This window comes from Lissotriton helveticus, chromosome 2_1, assembly GCF_964261635.1.
Source record: "Lissotriton helveticus chromosome 2_1, aLisHel1.1, whole genome shotgun sequence".
Lineage (NCBI taxonomy): Eukaryota > Metazoa > Chordata > Amphibia > Caudata > Salamandridae > Lissotriton > Lissotriton helveticus.
This window is the reverse complement of record NC_136059.1, coordinates 687,210,008-687,228,242: the sequence shown is the minus strand read 5'-3', so window position 1 is coordinate 687,228,242 and position 18,235 is coordinate 687,210,008. Positions and strand designations below refer to the sequence as shown.

At 43.3% G+C, this 18,235-nt stretch overlaps 2 protein-coding genes across 4 annotated transcripts in view; one reads left to right on the top strand and one right to left on the bottom strand.

Moving 5' to 3' along the window:
* Nucleotides 1-18,235, top strand: part of KIAA0825 (KIAA0825 ortholog) — a 2,250,404-nt gene that overhangs the window by 1,846,498 nt on the left and 385,671 nt on the right. The gene's annotated exons all lie outside the window — the stretch shown is intronic.
* LOC144818212 (gametocyte-specific factor 1-like) lies at nucleotides 7,529-10,346 on the bottom strand. Its single transcript, XM_078675382.1, has one exon. The coding sequence runs from the start codon at nucleotides 10,248-10,250 to the stop codon at nucleotides 9,549-9,551; it is 702 nt and encodes a 233-aa protein (XP_078531508.1). The 5' UTR covers nucleotides 10,251-10,346; the 3' UTR covers nucleotides 7,529-9,548.

Genomic DNA, 18,235 nt, shown 5'->3' with positions numbered 1-18,235 from the left:
TGTGGTGGATCAATTATACAGTTATGTGTACTACATCTTATCTTCTGAGCCATGACCTACAACAGGGGGGTACATATATTACTCTGTATTCATTCCATTTACCCCACGCTCTCCCCCATTTCTTGGGACACCCTCTATGGACATATGTCGCTTTTTCTGCCATCATGATCATATCCATGTCACTACACCACCCTGGCACAGTCGGGGTTTGCGTTGCTCCCCAGTTCTAAGCAATGTTCCGCTTTGCCACCATCATCCCCGTTGTAGCACACTGTCGGTCTACATGATTGAGGTCTGTAGGGTCCCATATGTTCAATAGGCAGCATTTAGGAGAGAGCGGGCCACATTCCCGCTAACTTCCGTGATGATATCCATTACTCCTGCCCAGTATGATGTGATCTCAGTACATTCCCATACAGTGTGGAAGAATGTGCCTACTCCCTCATAGCTGCGCAAACAGTACGGGTCTGAGGCTCTTCCCATCTTTTGCATTGTCACTCTTGTGTAGTATGTCCTATGTAGTATTTTTAGTTGATGAGGCGCATTTTGGAGGAGATCGCTACCTCTCGAGGTGACGCCATCGCGTCCTGACAGTCCGAGTCATCCACATCCCCAATCTCAGCCTGCCAGAGCTCTCGGAGTCGTGTCAGGGGGTCTGTCTGGTTATTAATAAGTTTTTGGTATGTGAGGGAGATTGCCTTCTTTTGTAAAGTCAGTGAGTAGTCGGTCTTCCAAGGGGAACGATTCAGGGAGCGTGTTGGCAGCTGGAAGTGCTGCTTCTAGTGCGGGTTTGACCTCCAGGTATCGAAACCGTTACCCAGGGGTCATCTCATAGTGTTCTTGCGGGAATCACTTTTTAAGTAAAGATGAGTGATATTATCTAAGTAGAAATGTTATTTGATCTTTGAGTATTTGAGGGATTATGCAAGTGATTCTATATAGAGACTGAAGAGAGACAAAAATAGAATGTTCTTTACTGGAATGCCTTTTTGGAAGTCATTTGGGTTGGAGGGAGAGTTCACCAATTTCAGGTGTTATCAGTTTCCGACGTCAGGGTTGGACAGGCCTATAAGACAATCTGGCAGGGCCTGAAGGGATATTTATTTGTCTGTTTGTGGGCTATTTGGATGTTTGTGGGCATGTTTTATATTCTAGGGGGGCCTGTTTTTATTGTTGAGTTCTGCCATATTACCACAGACATTGCCTACAGCAAGGCTAACGCATGCATGAATGCAAAACATACACAGCTTGTCTTTGCAAGTTCAAAATGCCCTGATTTGCAACAGTGGGACATTTCTTTAGCTATCTGATTCTCTAATGGATCCACTTTTAATTTGGTGCCCGGGTTTATTTTCTGTCCCAGTCTGACCCTGTCTGATGTATGAGGAGAATCAGTTGAGAACCGCTTCCTTCAACCTAAAGATAATGTTCATTTTTAACAAGATTGTCTTAACGAGCCTGTATATAACTGAAAGGTTAGAGAGGTTGTAAGAATAGATAGGCAGCAGGGTAAACGCAAATTATACAAAAGGCTACTTGTTAAAAATACACCTGAAAATGGCATTAAACTATGTATTACTATTTTAATTTTCTTTTCTGACTAAACAGAACAGCATATAGACAAGCGTTTACTTTGGGTTCATTGAAAACGCTTAAATTGATCAAAGTCACGTATATAAATCAGCCATGTCTAAAAGAAGGCACAACAGTTCTGCTTTTTGTCATCATTGGTTCTGCAGGCTTGTTTTTAAACATGTTGCTTCACTTCTGCATCTCTTGCCTGGGGAAACCATCTATTCAGATATAACAATGCACTGACTTCTGACATCTGTTAACAAGACACCTCCAACCTTACCCTATCTGTAAATGTAAAAACATTGTGAGATGTATTTCCAAGCGAATTACAATCTCCCCATTCTTGAGGTTTGTAACTACTTCTAAACATAATTTTACCTGCATGACTATGGACAGGATTTATCATTTTTAGACTAGAAATTCTCTGTGAGCAAAAAAAACTGTGACCATGAGGCATAAACACATCTCTCTCTCTCTCTCTCTCTCTCTCTCTCTCTCTCTCTCTCTCACTCTTTCTCTATCCCCCTCTCTCCCTCCCTCTCTCTGTCTCTCTCTGTCTCACTCACTCTGTCTCACTCCCTCTCCCTGTCTCCCTCTCTCTGTCTCCCTCTGTCTGTCTTCGTCTGTCTGTCTCCGTCTGTCTCCCTCTATTTGTGTCCCTCTATCTGTCTCCCTCTATCTGTCTCTCTCCATCTGTCTCCCTCCCTCTGTCGCCCTCCTCCCTCTGTATGCCTCTCTCTGGCTCCCGCCCTCCCTCTCACTCCCTCTCTGTCTCCCTCTCTCTGTCTCCCTCTCTCTGTCTCCCTCTCTCTGTCTCCCTCTCTCCCTGTCTCCCTCTCTCCCTGTCTCCCTCTGTTTGCCTTTCTCTCCGTCTCCCTCCCGCTGTCTGTCTCCCTCCCTCTGTCTCCCTCTTATCTGTCTCCCTCTATCTGTCTCCCTTTATCTGTCTCCCTCCCTCTGTCGCCCCCTCCCTCTGTCTCCCTCTGTCTGTTGCCCTCTATCTCCCTCTATCTCCGTTCCTCTGTCTCCCTCCTTCTGTCTCCCTCCCTCCCTTTCTCTCCCTCTGTCTCCCTCCCTCTCTCTTCCTCTGTCTCCCTCCCTCTCTCTTCCTCCCTCTCTGTCTCCCTCCCTCTCTGTCTCCTTCCCTCTCTGTCTCCCTCTCTCTCTGTCTCCCTCTCTCTCGGTCTCCCTCTGTCTGTCTCTGTCTCCCTCCCTATGTCTTCCTCCCTGTCTCCCTCCCTCGGTTTCCCTCCCTCTGTCTCCCTCCCTGATTCTCTCCCTCTGTCTCCCTCCCTCAGTCTTCCTCTATCACCCTCTGTCTGTCTCCCTCTCTCTGTCTTCCTCTCCCTCCCTCTGTCTCCCCCGGACTCCCTCCCTCTGTCCCCCCGGACTCTCTCCCTCTGTCTCCCTCTGCCTCCCTTCATCTCCCTCTGTCTGTTACCCTCTGTGACCACACCTCAGCTTCCCGGGCACACACACAGACGCACCAGAGTACTTCACAGGTCTTTAAAAGACAATTTACTTGTTATTGAGGCTTTGTTGTGAATCGCCCGGCCCCCATAGAGTAGAGTGTCTCGAAGTCTGCGCTGCTGCGGCGGTGTTTGCTGACACTCTTGAATTACTTTTTTTTTAAAACACGGGTACAATGTCTGCAAGGTCCGTGGGCCGCCAAGGAAGACTTGCTGGGCCGCTGGTGGCCCACGGGCCGTACTGTGAGTACCCGTGATCCAGAAGATGCTAAGACTATTTGCTAAAAAGCCAGGTTTTAGGATTCTTCCTGAATTCTAATAGATTTGTCTTGAGTTTTAGTTCTGTCGGGAGTGCGTTTCACAGCCTCGATGTACATGGAATAAATCCCCTCTCTACCCAAATGATTGGGCTTCTTGATTTTCCTGAAGTGGAAGAGAAATCTTCCGGGGCCTCTAATACTAATGGATTTAACCTACCATGCATTTTGTTTTCAGTTTGAGGAATTACGGGTATCACAACCTAAAGGTTGTGGATTTATAGACTGGATTTAAACAGTGTTCAACCTTTCTTTCAGACAGACAAGTTATGGGTCAACAGATAAACAAGTAGTCTGCCTGATCTTCCACTTTTAGTCCCTTTTCTATTGTACTGATCCGTGAACACAGCAGAGTAGTATAACACGAAAGTGTTTTCTGTAAAAAAAAATGTATTATTCTAATATCTTTACTTATTGTGTTATTCATTCGTAAACACTACATATAGCGGCAAAACCCAGACTCTTACACTCAGTGAACAGTGCCAGAATGAAGTCTATATTGATTACAGTCATATTGTTCAAAATAGCATGTCCATGTGGGATTATCACATTGCAATACCCTTTTACCCACCCTAATCCGCCGGGCAGGACGTACATACTGTTGTTACTGGCTTGCCTGAAGAGGGCCTTCTATGCAAAAAAAGTACATCTCAATTTTTGTGATTTTTTAACGAACTAAGAAGTCATGGATTATTCCAAATGCTCATGGTTTATAATTTAAATATATATTTTTTTCTGCTTGCAAATGCACATGAATCCCTAAAAGATCATTTTAATCTCATATTTTAAAAGTAGCCACCAAAGTGTTCACCCGCGAACGTCTTGAGGGGAACGGCCTACCTTGTTTTCACAGTTGACGCTGCCAGATGCCGTGAGGGGAATGGCACAGCACCTGCAGACCACGCCTTTGTCCCTGTCTTTCGCGCTGTGAGGGGAATGGCAAATTACTGGACTGGAAATCCCAGCAGCCCTCAGGGAGCCAGTCCCGCAGTTGTGACGCGGGTGCCTACTCCCGACGGCGCCACATAAGCCCCAAGCATCCCCCGCAACGCTGGACCCGCGAACGCCGTGAGGGGAACGGCTTACCTTGATTTCACAGTTGACGCTGCCAGACACCGTGAGGGAAACAGCACAGCACCTGCAGACCATGCCGTGAGGGGAACAGCGTTGTCCCTGTCTTTCGCGCCGTGAGGGGAACGGCAAATTACTGGACTACAAATCCCAGCAGCCCTCAGGAGTCAGTCCCGCAGTTGTGATGCGGGTACCTGCACCTGGCGGCGCCACATAAGCCCCAAGCCCCCCGCAACGCGGGACACGCCCGGGCCAAGGCCGGGCCTGTCCTTGCCTGTCATCGCCAGAAAGAGGCAGGGCAGGGCCACCCCCTTTTCATCTGCTACTAAGGGCTCCCGTGCAGGCTCAGGAGTCTGCTTACAGGTACTGATGGCCCTTTCTTTATTGTGTTATCATCACTCTAGTTGGCTGGCAGTCAAGGTGCCGAGTTGTTATTTGTAAATCCCCAATGTACTTTGCCTTGATGGACAAGGCGTGAACAATCCGTTAACACTAAATCTGTCTTTGAAAGACATATTGGACCTAAGACTCTGTGCCATGTGCCAGGATTTTGCACCGCACTTTGCACTTTTAGTACCACTATATGATTAACTGTTTTTCTGATGCTGTTGCTAACCAGTGTATAGGCACCTAGCACTTTTTTTTTTTTTTTTTTTTTTTTTTTGATGTTTTACAAGTTTATTTCAATTATGGTGTGAAACAACAAAATTGTTTGAACATATATTCAACAGCTTTGAATGTTTAAACAAAACAATTTACATCGAATTAGATCAACCAGATGTGCATGCAGTTTGTACTGTATTTCTAAATGGGCAACTCATTTTTGTTTGTTTCCCTAAACTCAAATAGTTGGTAGAAACAACATTGGAAAGCAGCTTGATCAAAGCAAAAAAAAATTAAAAATAAAAAAAAAAAAAAAAAAAATCGAACAAGCAGACTTTGAAGTTTCAACGTTTTGCGGTAACAGGAAAAGCACAGTGCACCATTGTCATCAGTTCAATCTTTAGATTAGGATTCTTCTTTATTGTGCAGGGCTCAGAATGAGATACTAACAGGACAACCATAATGTATTTACAAGACAAAATAATGCAATATGAAAACAGATTTTAGGACTTCCGTAATCAATTAGACAAAGGTTGTTTCTTAAGGGGCTATCCCAAATGCAGAGTGATGCTAATCTAAAATTGATTGTTAAGGAAAAAGCAAGGAATAAGTACTGCTAATTGTATGTGGAAAAGAATAACTGAGATGACTGGGGCAGTTCGAATAAAGGTGATTACTGACTGGTTTTTGGAACTTCTACAAAAGCCATCTGAGAAATGGCTCAATGTGGGCCTGAACGGGTATCATGGTTACAAGATCCTTAATTTGCTTTAAAAATAACTATTCCACTTTTATCTAACACAACAGTACTTGCAGCTTGTAAAAGCAAACACACTATCTTTGCTGCAAGCGAACCCAAAACCAAATGTCACAGAGGAAGCCAAGAAGAAAAACCAATGGAAGCACTCTGAAAACGTTATGAAAGCTACTCAGTCTCAGGAGCCATTAAAAAACCAACAGTAAAACAGTATTATCTTTACAAGAAGCTTTTGCTCAAAAGGAAAGAACAGGGCATGCAAAGGGGAAGGGGAGAATAACGAGCAAATTCTTCCCCACAACAAATACAGTAATGATAATGTACATGATTTATCCATCTAATTTACAATACACCAAAAAGTGTGCATTAACTGGCGCCTAATATTGTCACTGGTAAGTGCAGCAAATGCTTTGTGCGAAGACTACGGTTTCATTTTATGAACTCGATTTACCTATCCAATCTGATTCAGTGGTCAGAGCCTGCAGGACTGATCTAACTTCTTTTGAGATATTTGAAGTGTTAATGTAAGCTCTATACAAGCCTCCCTCCTATTATGGTCTTAGCTGTATAACTTACGCTTCCAAGCACTTAAAATATCTCGATAGCTACCATTTTGCTTACAACCAGTACTTCCTTTTTATTATCACAATAAACCTGTGAAACTTGGTCCAACTAATCTACAATGAGACATGAAATGCTTCCCCACATCTTTTTCGAACCACGTTCCTGTAGCTTCACAATGAGCTCATCAAGTGCATCACCCTCCACAGAACAATCAATGATAAGGCCAAACAATTAAGTCTACCATTGGTTAGAGCACATTTATTGGAATTAGTGCAATACACTCCATTGCAAATGCAGAGAAAGCACTGCTTTTCAACCGAGTCTACAAACAAAGTTATTAAGAACAATGATATAGGGCACTAAGGTGCTGCATACACATGTAAAGCATTGAATAAACATCTTTTCTATATGGATTGGCTGACACAACACACAGATTATGAGTCACTACTAATGTTTATACTCCTGTTGCATCACAGGGCTAGGAGGATTACAAAATTCTGTACTATTGGATTGGTTTAACAAATGATATAGATTCATTCAAGAACACGAAGCTAAGGACACTGGGATATGGTTAAGCAAGGATGGGGCATATTTTTTCTAGTGATGAATGACAATGTGGTGGTAGATCAAGCAGATTTATGAGAATTCAAATCAATGACTTACAGATGAATTATAGAATAAGGAGTAAAGAACTAGCACAGAAAAACTAAGCCTGGCAGCTCTGTCATGAAGGCTGAAAATAGAGGCAAAGTGTGGGGCTTGAGATCTGTATTTTTTCAAATAGCTTTAAGCATGCTGAAGCAAACTATACCGAGTTTGAACACTTATTAATATACACTGAACATATGATGTTCCACAGCTAAATATACAGCAGAGGGTTCGAATGTGTTAATGCCCAACAGCTATAGTTCAGTTATTTACAAAAACACTCATCGACCAGATCAACAAAACTTCTGGCTTTCACTGACATAGCAAAATCACATATCAATGAGGTCAAAAGTTCAATGGTATTCTGTGACGTCTAAAACCACCTTTCTACAGATACAGTGGCAAATATGGCTTTAAATAACCTAAATTTTGAACAAAGTTAACTGCTTAACTAAAACTCCCCAGTGTCACCATTAGTTCTTCCTAAACTGGGGCATCCAGGGGGAGGAACTCAGCCACGCCAAATCAAATTTTGAGCAGTCTCAAATTTAGAGGGAAGCCTATTTAGCATGATTTTCATAAAATCAAAGAGGGAGGGCTCCGCGGTGCCAGGCACATCGTAAAGTAAAAATGGTGTTTTAATGTTAGAGCTGTGGCAGGCAAATCCCCTTCTGCACATAACCTTTGTATTTTAGGCACATTAGTATTTCTTTTAAATGTGTGCACGTATGAAGCCCAAATTAAATAAAAGCTCTGCTTTAATGGAGTTTCTCAATGCAGTAGTTGGGTACTTGCACTGCAAAATAAGGAACAAATGTAAAACGTTTTCAGCAAGGAATCAGGGCTCCTATCTCTGAGGAAAAGGACACATATGGCGCTAGTTATGTACTGAGGGACCAAGAGAAGCTGCAATCTTAGAAAAATAATGGGACACAGTCGCAGACTACAGTTGGGAGTTCCTTGTAGGAAGCTATGGAAGGCCTATCGGGCAACAACACCGTATTCTGCTTAATATTGCATCTACTGGTATCGACCACGACAAATAAAAATAGGTCATGTAAGTGAAGAATATAGTAAATGTTGTGAATAGGGCAGTATGTCTGGCTGTGACATAAAAAGTCTCAACTTGCACTACTTTATAACAGAATGGAACTCACTAAGGCCTTGCATAATGGCAGATCCATGTATGCGCATGCAGGTTAGAAGGATAACTCACTAGCTGGTTCTGTGCTGCCAAGAGAACAATGGCTTCTAGACATTAAAAACAACTTTTCTGCAAATGTTTCACTTGCATAGAAACTTTGCTCACCCGATGAGTAGCCACAGCAAATGAGGACAGTTCTAGGCAAAACCTACATTACTTGTAGGTCCTTGATTTGCATTATTTTTGTAATATCGCAAGAAATAAAATTCTTTCAAGCGTAACTGGTCGGCAATATTTTTTAATTGCTGTCAAACTAGAGTTTTTACAACTCTAAAAGAAATATCTGTTGAAGGTTTGCCTACACAGAATCATTGCAAGTCTGACATTAATTAACACGTATGCCAGGCATTTAAGTCATTTTTTATATAAGAATCCTGTGTTTTGGGCAAGACTTTGGAAACTAACATCTATGTCAGTTTCATTATATTCCGAATGCCTGACTCATCATATTCCAGATGCGTACGTGGTAATTACAGGATAGCCATACCAAATCTAGACACTATGATGCACGTAATTCAACCAGTCGACAAATTCAACAAAATAAACTGATTTAACATGTTAATGAAAAACAATTTTGCAATGAACAATTCTTTTTAAACTTAACTGGCACAAAACATGTAAAAAATGTTTCCCAATGCAAATATACAGCAATCAAAAGGAATCATTAGCCACAAAGGTGAATGCACTTTTGGCCAAGTCGAATAAAAACTGATCATGCTGAAAAGTTGTGTGGCAGTCTCAGCATTCATTTGTCTTTCAGAAACAGACAAGCAAGCCAAGAGTCAGTAACTGGAAAAAACTAATCAATGTCTCCAATTTGCATCTACTTTTTTCCTTGAGTATTAGGGACATTTCCATTTTCCCCAAGTTGAAAAAACTAGTGGCAGTAGTCAAGTTATTAGGACGGGTCATCCGCTACTGTTACATGGAAGTCCCACAGGGGACAGACTAAGGGTTGATGATGACAGACCCAGCGGAGGCTCCACCACTGGAAACTTGGCAGTTTGCCCACCTTTAAATGAGGTAAGGGGAGAAAATGTAGTTCACGGCAATTCTTTCCAAACTCTACATTAAACCCAAAGTCTAAATCAAATGGACAACAGAAGACATTTTTTCAAGTACAAAGTCCCAAGTAAAGTTGTTACACTAAAATATTGACATTTCTGATTGGTGATTTGAAGCAGTTTCTTAACCTTGATTAAGTACATCAGGGTTGTGTTTAGCAGTTTTTCAATTTTACAACAGGATTAACAATACAAAATGACAGCACTGCGGAGAATGGTGCGGCGTCTTCTTCCAAGTTAACTCCAAAACCAATATCCAAACTGAATGGGAGGAGTCTACTCTCGGATTGCTGAATTTGTTTTCCAAGGGAGCACATATGGCAGAGACTTTGGAGCCCGGATGGTAGAGCAGAGATTGCTTTTTTGCTCCAATAGCGTATTCGGTCCAGTGCTGTTTACGGCACAATTCACGGCACCCCAAATAAATGCTGGACAAGACTGTTGCTTTAAGTCCATATCCCAATCTTCGTCACAAGGCGGGGTCTCCCACGTGCTCAAATGGACCACTTCTTCCCGTCTACAGCTGCTAGATTGATTAACAATGTCTTGCTCGATGCAGCTTTTGTCGTCACAGGAGGATATGTGGTGACTCATCTCAGCTCTCGGAACATGATGACGTGCATTAAAAGGACATGTTGCCAGTTCCCTCTCTACATCAGGATGATTCTTTCTGCACTTTATAATATGATATGGGAACCTGCAGGCCCTGATTTGATGATAAGCATCATACGGACATTGAATCAGTTGTTCCTTATCATAGGAATCCAAATAGTAGTCTTGTATAGGTTCAACTTTAGGCTCTTCTTTCAGTTCAACTGGACGCCAATTTATTTTCTTCTTCGAAAGCCGAACATTTGGTGGAACAGCAGTTTCCCTTGGTTTGGGTTTATCCTTGCAAATCAACATATGCAGGCGGAACTCTGAGCCTTTGATTTGATGGTCAGGATTGAATGGGCAGATCATACCAATTGATGCCATAACGCCAACCTCTTTAGAGACACCGATTCAAAATGTTTTCCAGTCTCAATAGAAATTCGCTACCACCTGCTACGTTTATCCAACGGTTATCACTTGTTAAACCGCACCTAGCACTTTTGAGTGTTACAATTAAGGTACCGAGGAGTTTTGTTGTTCATCATTCTAGCAATTTGTGCTCTAGCTTTGGCCTGTATTTTGCACATTGCACTAAGCAATCTGCTAATATCAGCAGATTTGCATTTTAATAGGGATTTGTGTATTTAATACAGTGTGTCTAGAGGCTGTTAATCATGAGTAAGCGGAAACCAAACACGGGGAAAAGTGTGGTCGGTACTTTAGATGCCTTCATATTGAGGGCAGAATCCGCCCTCATTCATGAAATACAATTGACTGAACAAAGGTTATCCCTTGATCCACACTCCCCGCAATATAGACTTTCCTTAACCCCTACACTCCCCGATTCCTTGCCGGCCCTCAATCAGATTGCATCCCATCCCGGCTGAGCCCGCCCCCATCTGCTGCCCCAGCCCCAGTCACAGTGATAAATTCTGGTTCTTGCTCTTCCGTGGGGCATGAACCTACCCCTGTGAAAACTATGGCCACAACTAGAAGGCAGAAAGCAAAGCTTAAATTAGATTGTAATAATGAATCCTTTTCTATAAATACAAAGGGCCGGGGTGTGCGAAATTGAATAAATCAGTATAGGGAACCTCTATGAGGGATAGTATTATCTGCCCTTCCCACAAGTGCTGGTACAGAGGGTAATTCCACCCCTATGATCCAGACCACGTTAGGGCAGCTAATTGGCAGCACTGAGGAGGGGAATTTCTGGAGAAGGCTTGAAACCATGTATCCACCCTATTAGACCCTATGTTTAAAAAAATAAGTGCAGTAGAAGATAGGCTGGCTAAATTAGAGGGGACTATTAGTTGCAGTCCGCCAGCTATGCCGACAGTTAGTACACTCAAAAACATAGACATCGCAGCCACGGGGGGCAAAAGTGCAGTGCGGGAAGGAGCAGGGGGTGGGCCTATTGAAAGAACTGTAGTAAATGGTGAGGCACAGCACAAGATTAGTCTTAATAGCACCAGGCCCAGAAGTGCAGATACCCTGGCAACTATACCCCAGCCCTTCAGTAGAGCAGGGTCCCCCGTGTCTCATAGGGAAAGGAGGCTAGAGGGTAGAGAGCCCCAGTTATTGAGTCTACCGATCATCGACCTCCCACCCGAATCTACCCCATATGTAGTGTACCTCCACTCCCCTACGGGGTAAAGGAAGACTTTGGGCAGTTGATAAATAAACTGAATCATTGGTTCACACACAACACAACCATGGGCCCCCGGTTATCCACAAACATTCTTATGGCACGTAGGGTCAGTTGGATAGGGAGCTTACACAAATTGGATAATGGTGATTGCGTTATCGTAAATTTTGATAACCCCTTCATTGCTGGCTGTATCTTATCCAGGGACATTAGTCTCACTCCCTTAACTGGATCTGTTATCAAAGTTTTACCTTTGGGTTATTTTTATAAGCCAGCCCCCTACAGGGAACTGCTTGAAAATGGTCACAGGGATCCCCAACTAGGAGGTTCGTTAAACAAACCAGCTCCCAGGCAACAGTCTTTCTCTATGGCCAACCCAGCTCTTCATTCAGATGGGCGGTTTGGTATGGCCCATACACTGGCGTTAGATAACAGATTTTCAGCTCTATCTGGAGTGGAGAAATGCGATTGACTGAGGATCCTTGTACCTTCTGGATCAGAACCTGTTACACTTCCTCAGTCCTCAGGGGTGGTAGCTGTGAGGCACCCAGTCGTGAGGTCTAACAATTTCTTATCTTGGAACATTGCAGGGCTGGCCAATAAGCTCCAAGACCCATCGTGGGTATGTTTTGTGAAGCAATACACTGTAATTAGTCTCCAAGAAACATGGTCGGTGGACTGTGATCTCTTCTTGAAAGGCTATAAGGCATTCTTTGTTCAGACCACACCATCGGTGAGAGGCAGACCAAAGGGTGGTTTAGTTACATACATCTCTGTGGCCGTTGATTGTAAGTTGCAGGTGAAACCAACTACACACTCGGGAACTCTGGCATTGTCAGCAATAAGGGGAATTGTCCATTTTTATAATTCGGTGGCTTGCCCGCATAAGGTGTGCAATATCACTATCCTGGGAACCACTTTAAAACAATTCATAGGCCCTGAAACTAATAACCTCTGGTTTTAGGTGATTTTAATATACACCCTTGTGGCAACCCATCAATATCCTGTATTTTAGAGCTGGGCTGCCCCTGTATGAGGGGCTTTCATTTTGAACACCATTCCCAAGGGGAATTGTCGAATACTATGCTAAATGAACTAGATTTAGTGGTCATGATGTCTTTAACGGTCCCGTACACTAAGTTCCCCATGCCAACGTTTAAAGGACATGGAAGAGGATCATGTGTTGATTTTATTCTAATTTCATCCTCGCTGCAATCTTCTTTTAATGGTTTTACTATAGTGGAAAGCGAATTCAGCGACCATAACCCTTTGACAGTCTATATGACGGGTCCACTTTTGGCAAAAATTGGGGAGGCATCAAACAGGGGTACTCTGAGGCCGACGGATAAAAAGCACAGATTAAAATGGTCCCAGGTGTCCCTTGACCGTTTCTATAACAAGGTGAAAACATCTTGTGCCCACGAACTGTCATTATGTACATCTGAGAGGTCCACTCCTAATGAGATCCTTGGTGCCTATGAGGCAATAGCGCATACAGTTGGTGAATTGTTAAGTGTCCTGGCCAGAGGAAATTCCTCACATGGCCCCAGATGGTTTGACTCCCACTGCTCCAAAGCAGCTAAGCGGCTGAGTGAAGCTTTGGCAGCTCAACCAAGAGTTCAATCTGAGGTCTGTGTCTGTCGTAAAGAATATAAGTTAGCCCGGGCTAAACGTAAGGGAGCACTGAAGGAAGAGGACTGGAAGGAGCTGATTGACTCCAGTACTCTGAGGAACAGCTTGAGGATCTGGAGTGTTGTGAATGGGCCCCTGTTTGATAAGGAAGGGGGGAGCCTTGCTGCTCACATTACAGAGGTGGAGTGGGTACTCCATTTTAAATCTATGTTTGACTGTCCGCCTGAGCTTATTTGTAGAGAACCCCAGGATAGGAAGATGCGATAAATTTCGATAGGGGTGAGTTCATGGAAGGTATTTTAGGGCTATCTATCAATAAAACCCCAGGCCCAGATGGGATCCCCCGGATCTATTCAAGTCAGACCCTTCGTTTTGGGTGCCGATTTTAGAGTAATTATTTAATGCTGCTTCAAAGAATGGCTGTCCTCAGTCTTGGGCTTCTTCAACAATAGCCCCAGTTTTTAAAAAGGGCAATAGAAACAGTACCCACTGCTACAGACCAATCTCGCTCATTGATTCAGTGGTCAAAGTGGTGGGACGTGTCCATTTACAGAAATTAACAACCTGGGCAGATGAGAACAAGATACTTTCGGACGTCCAGTATGGTTTCCGGCCGGGGAGCTCCATTGTTGCTCAGTGCCTTAATTTATTTATGATACTGAACAAATACACTGTCGCGCACCCTGGAACCATCCACCTTGCATTCATGGATTTGTCATCTGCTTTTGACTGTGTAAATAGGGTTAAGCTATGACAATCCATGAGGGCAATGGGGGTGGAAAACGATATTGTTAACTTTCTTGAGGACCTGCACTCACCGACTAAAGCCAATGTCAGGTTCTCACAAGGGACTTTGAGGTCAAGAAGGGAGTCCGGCAAGGCTGCATTCTGGCACCTTTTTTATTTAACTTTTATATTAATGAATTAGAAAGTGTACTGAGGGCAACTGGAGCTGATTTCCCCCATGTAGGACGGCGGGGCATTCCAGTTCTGCTCTATGCGGATGACGCCGTCCTAATATCCAGAACTGTACTGGGTTTACAAACCCTTCTAACTACATTTTCGGGATTTATGCCAGAGCGGGACTTGACCATTAACAACTCGAAGTTTTATGTCATGAAAGTGGGGAAACAAACGAAAAAGAGCTTTCAGTTCAGTACTGGCAATGACAAGATCCCCCGCACAAATGTATTCTCTTGTTTAGGGGTTTTATTCGACAATCAACTTAAATGGGACCCCTTAATTCAGAGAAAAAAGGGGAGCTGGTTCGGGTCAATGCAGCAATTTTTAATTTTGCTTCGAAAGTGGGGAAGAAACCGACAGGAGAAATGCTCCAAGTGTATCAAGCAAAAAGCTTATCAATAGCAACTTCTGGTAGTGAGATTTGGGGATATGCGGTTATGGAGCCCCTCCAGGTAGTGGAAAATGGGTTTCTAAAACGACTATTATGTGTCCCACGAGGGACCTCAAATTTAGCGGTACACGAAGAACTGGGTGTTCCCTACCTAAGTGATACCCTGGCCTTGCGTCCCCTGATTTTCTGGTTAAAGTGTTGGTTAAACGAAGACCTAATCCTCACTCATTTGATTTTAAGAGAATGCATGTCTCTAGATAATGTAGCACTTATCCCCTGGTTTAATTATATAAAGAGAGGGTTTGAATGGATTGGGCGGGGTGTTTTATTCTCCAATCCAGATGTTATTGTAAGAAAGAATGTGGAATTAACTAAGATAGCTTTTCAGAGCAGAAGGCGTGCAGACCGGGAAGCAGAGAGACCCCTAAACCTAGCGTCCGGTCATATTTATTGCTTAAATCAACGCCACTGTCAGAACCCTATCTTATGGGGTCCTTGACAACACATGAAAAATGTCTTTTAACCAGGTTTTGGTTGAATCTCTTTCATTTCCTGTTAGCAAGACCCAAGGGGGCTACCAGAGGCCAAGTGCTAGCTTCCTGTGGCTGCGACGGAAAGTCTCCTCAGGATCTGCTGCACTTTGTGTTCTTTTGTAAACTGTATGAAGTCCCCAGGAGGCACTTTTTAGTTCCTATTTTTAAAAAAATTGATTTTAATCAAGTCAGACCAACCCTGGTGTATCTTCAATTGTTGAAGGATGAATGTATCATTTTTATAGTAGGGTTTTTAAAAGCTTCTATGAAATCTAGGCACTGTATGGACATGTAGTGTCTGTTCATTTAGACATGTTTTAGATGATCTATTGTGTGGTAACGTAGCTTGTTTTTAAAACATTCTGTCAATAACTTATTGTTTTTATGTATTGAATTTGTGTAACTTTTATGGTTTTGCTAACAAAAACTGAATAAAGTTTATTGACTGACTGTGTTCAACCTTCTGAACATCATTTGAAGTTTCACTTTTGGGGACCTGAATGTAGTTTTCATCCACCTGTGTCAGAAAGTACAAGAGATGTGATTTGCAGTTGTTTGAGGAGATTTAAGCCTGGATGAAGGTTCAGAAGGCAGCATTGAAATAAGTTGTAAAATGCTTCTCACTCTAATTGGTTATACCAAATTGACTAAATATGTGATAATCTGACTAACTGTCCATGGTAGACCAATCTTACAGTCAAACTACTGGCTGATCTGTGTTTCCAAAATACATTGAAACCACTCAATACATCAGAGAGTAAATTGAGTAATGCATTTTAATTGGGGCATTTTTGTATGACCATATAAGGTAGTCATATTTGAAGTTTCATTTGCAGTATTTATTGTGGGTTTTTTCAGCTGTTTTTCTGACATTTTTCCATTCATTCTAAACGGTAGGAAGGCCACACGTACACCTTGTATCAGTATTATTTATGCTCTGTTCTATTTTGTAGTAAAATGGGCATGCAAGCGCTCATCTGCCTTCAAGCTTTATACCTCGATTATCCTAAGTACAGGTAGGAGAGACACCGCTCTGTCACCGTGTCACTCAGAAGCGTCTGCATGGATGAGTATTAACTGAATGAAATACAACCCTGATATTAGCGCAGCGATGCTGATAGTGGAAGGGAGGAAATGTGACTATTTTGAAACATGATAAAACTCCCACAAAGCTCCAACATGGCCCATTAACAAAGTATGTCGCCTTTGGCATTTTCTTTATCGGTTAGTACGTCAGCAGGTGGGTTTCACCTTTTTTCAAATATAGTTGTTGCTTTTGCACTCCTGCTGCAGTTTTTTCCTATGTCAAGAAAGAATGGAAACGCTGGTATTTTCTATTTCATACCATTATTTTTCCTCCATTGAAATCAGGGAGGCTTTTAGCAGATGTGCGAGGAATGGAGCTGAGAGCTGATAGAGAACCCTGGGTGTAATTATTTTTGCTTCTGCTTATTGTTATATGTAGTAACAAGGTCCAAGCAGGTTGTTGTAGTTCAGGATGATTTATTGTAGTTAGTTACAAGATATGTAGATCAGCCCCACCAGGAGCAGCCAGCATGCTGCTCAGCCTACTCTCAACTGTTACTTCTCCTCACAGGCTCCCAACATTCCTAAGCGCATCATCACTGCAACATTCCATGGCTGAGTAGATGGTGAAAATGGTATAACTTTACCATGAACTGAATACTAGGATACTACATTATAGGAACAGGAATTGCATTTCTTCGTCTTTTGGTTTCCGTAGAAGTTGAATGTGATGGTTTTGTTCTAACAGCATCCTAGGGTTTCCTTGAGGTCAGTAAGAATAAGATGTATTCTATGAGCAATATGCTCTCTGTCTCTCACTCTCTCACTTTCTCTCGATATATATATATATGGATGTATAGCGGCCGTCCCGGTCGCGAGAATGCGCCTGTCGCTCTGGCGGATCCTCGACGGCATCCAGGTGGTACCATCGGTATGGAGCAAAGGCGGAGCTGAAATCTAGCAGAGGAAGACAGCGCCGAGCCCCGGTTGACAGTCCACAAAGCGGGGCAGGAGCCTCCACAGAGACACGCATTAATGAGGCTTATAGTCTGAAGTTGTGCCGGCGCGCCCACTGAGGTTTTACTAATGATAACACTACATCACCCAGAAGACCCCGCAAGAGGCCACGCCTATTTGAGCAGGTGATTTGACACGGAGTGTTTTCAGTTTCAGCGCTTGCACCAATCAGTTTGCCCTTACACGCCACTGAGGAAAGGACGATATCCTGAAACGCGTCTGGCGTTTTTTAAAGCGAACACTTTGTTTCCTGTGTTGTACTCCTGCTGGCAGGCTGTTTTACCAATTAAAGCGGGCGAACATTTACCTTTGTGAGGCTGCATTCTCAATGGGATCTGCATATGGCTGGATATATATATATATATATATCTATTCACTGAAAAAACCATAGGTTTCAGGGACGTTATAGAGAAATTAGCATTTAAAAAAACATTGAAATTCTCTGAAAAAACCATAGGTTTCAGGTATGTTATAGTTAGAAATTAGCATTTAAAAAACCTTAGAAATTCAGTGAAAAAAAACATCGGTTTCAGGGACTTTAAAGTTAGTTGGACATTTCTCTCGTACAAAGCCATAGAAATTGCCCCATTATAGTTAGTTCAGCTAACTATAACTCGGGCACCCGCAATGCCCTTCTGAGCGACGTCACATATTACATCATTCATGACATGGTCAGTGACATCACTGATGACATCTCAAATGACATCACTTTTTTTTAGAAGGGGGGCTGTGTGGCCCCCCCTTCCTTTCCTATTTTTGGGCCCTGGGGACCCCATCCCCCAGGCCCTGACCCCTATTTTGTTAACTTTTTTTTTTTTAAACGCAAGGAGGCAGCTTGGCGCCCCTCTCTAGGCCATTTTCGGCCCCGGGGACCCCATCCCCTGGGGCATGGGCAGTATTTATTTTTATATATTTAGAGGGGGGCCGCTTGGCCCCCCTCCTCAGGCCGTTTATGACCCGGGGACTCCATCCCCCGGGTCATTTCCTTTTATTTAATTTTTTTAAGGGGCTTGGGGCCGCAGGGCCCCCCTCCCGGGCTACTTCTGGCCCCAGGGTCCCCTTCTCCTGGAGCCTGGCCTCTCCGTTGGGGACCGTCGGGGGAGCCCCGATTCCCCCACGGTCCCGCGGGCTCCCCGTCTCCTGCGGAGCCGGCATTGCT

What these genes read in the sequence shown, in the direction of transcription:
- LOC144818212 (XM_078675382.1), bottom strand. Translation starts at nt 10,250, where the DNA reads ATGGCATCAATTGGTATGATCTGCCCATTCAATCCTGACCATCAAATC.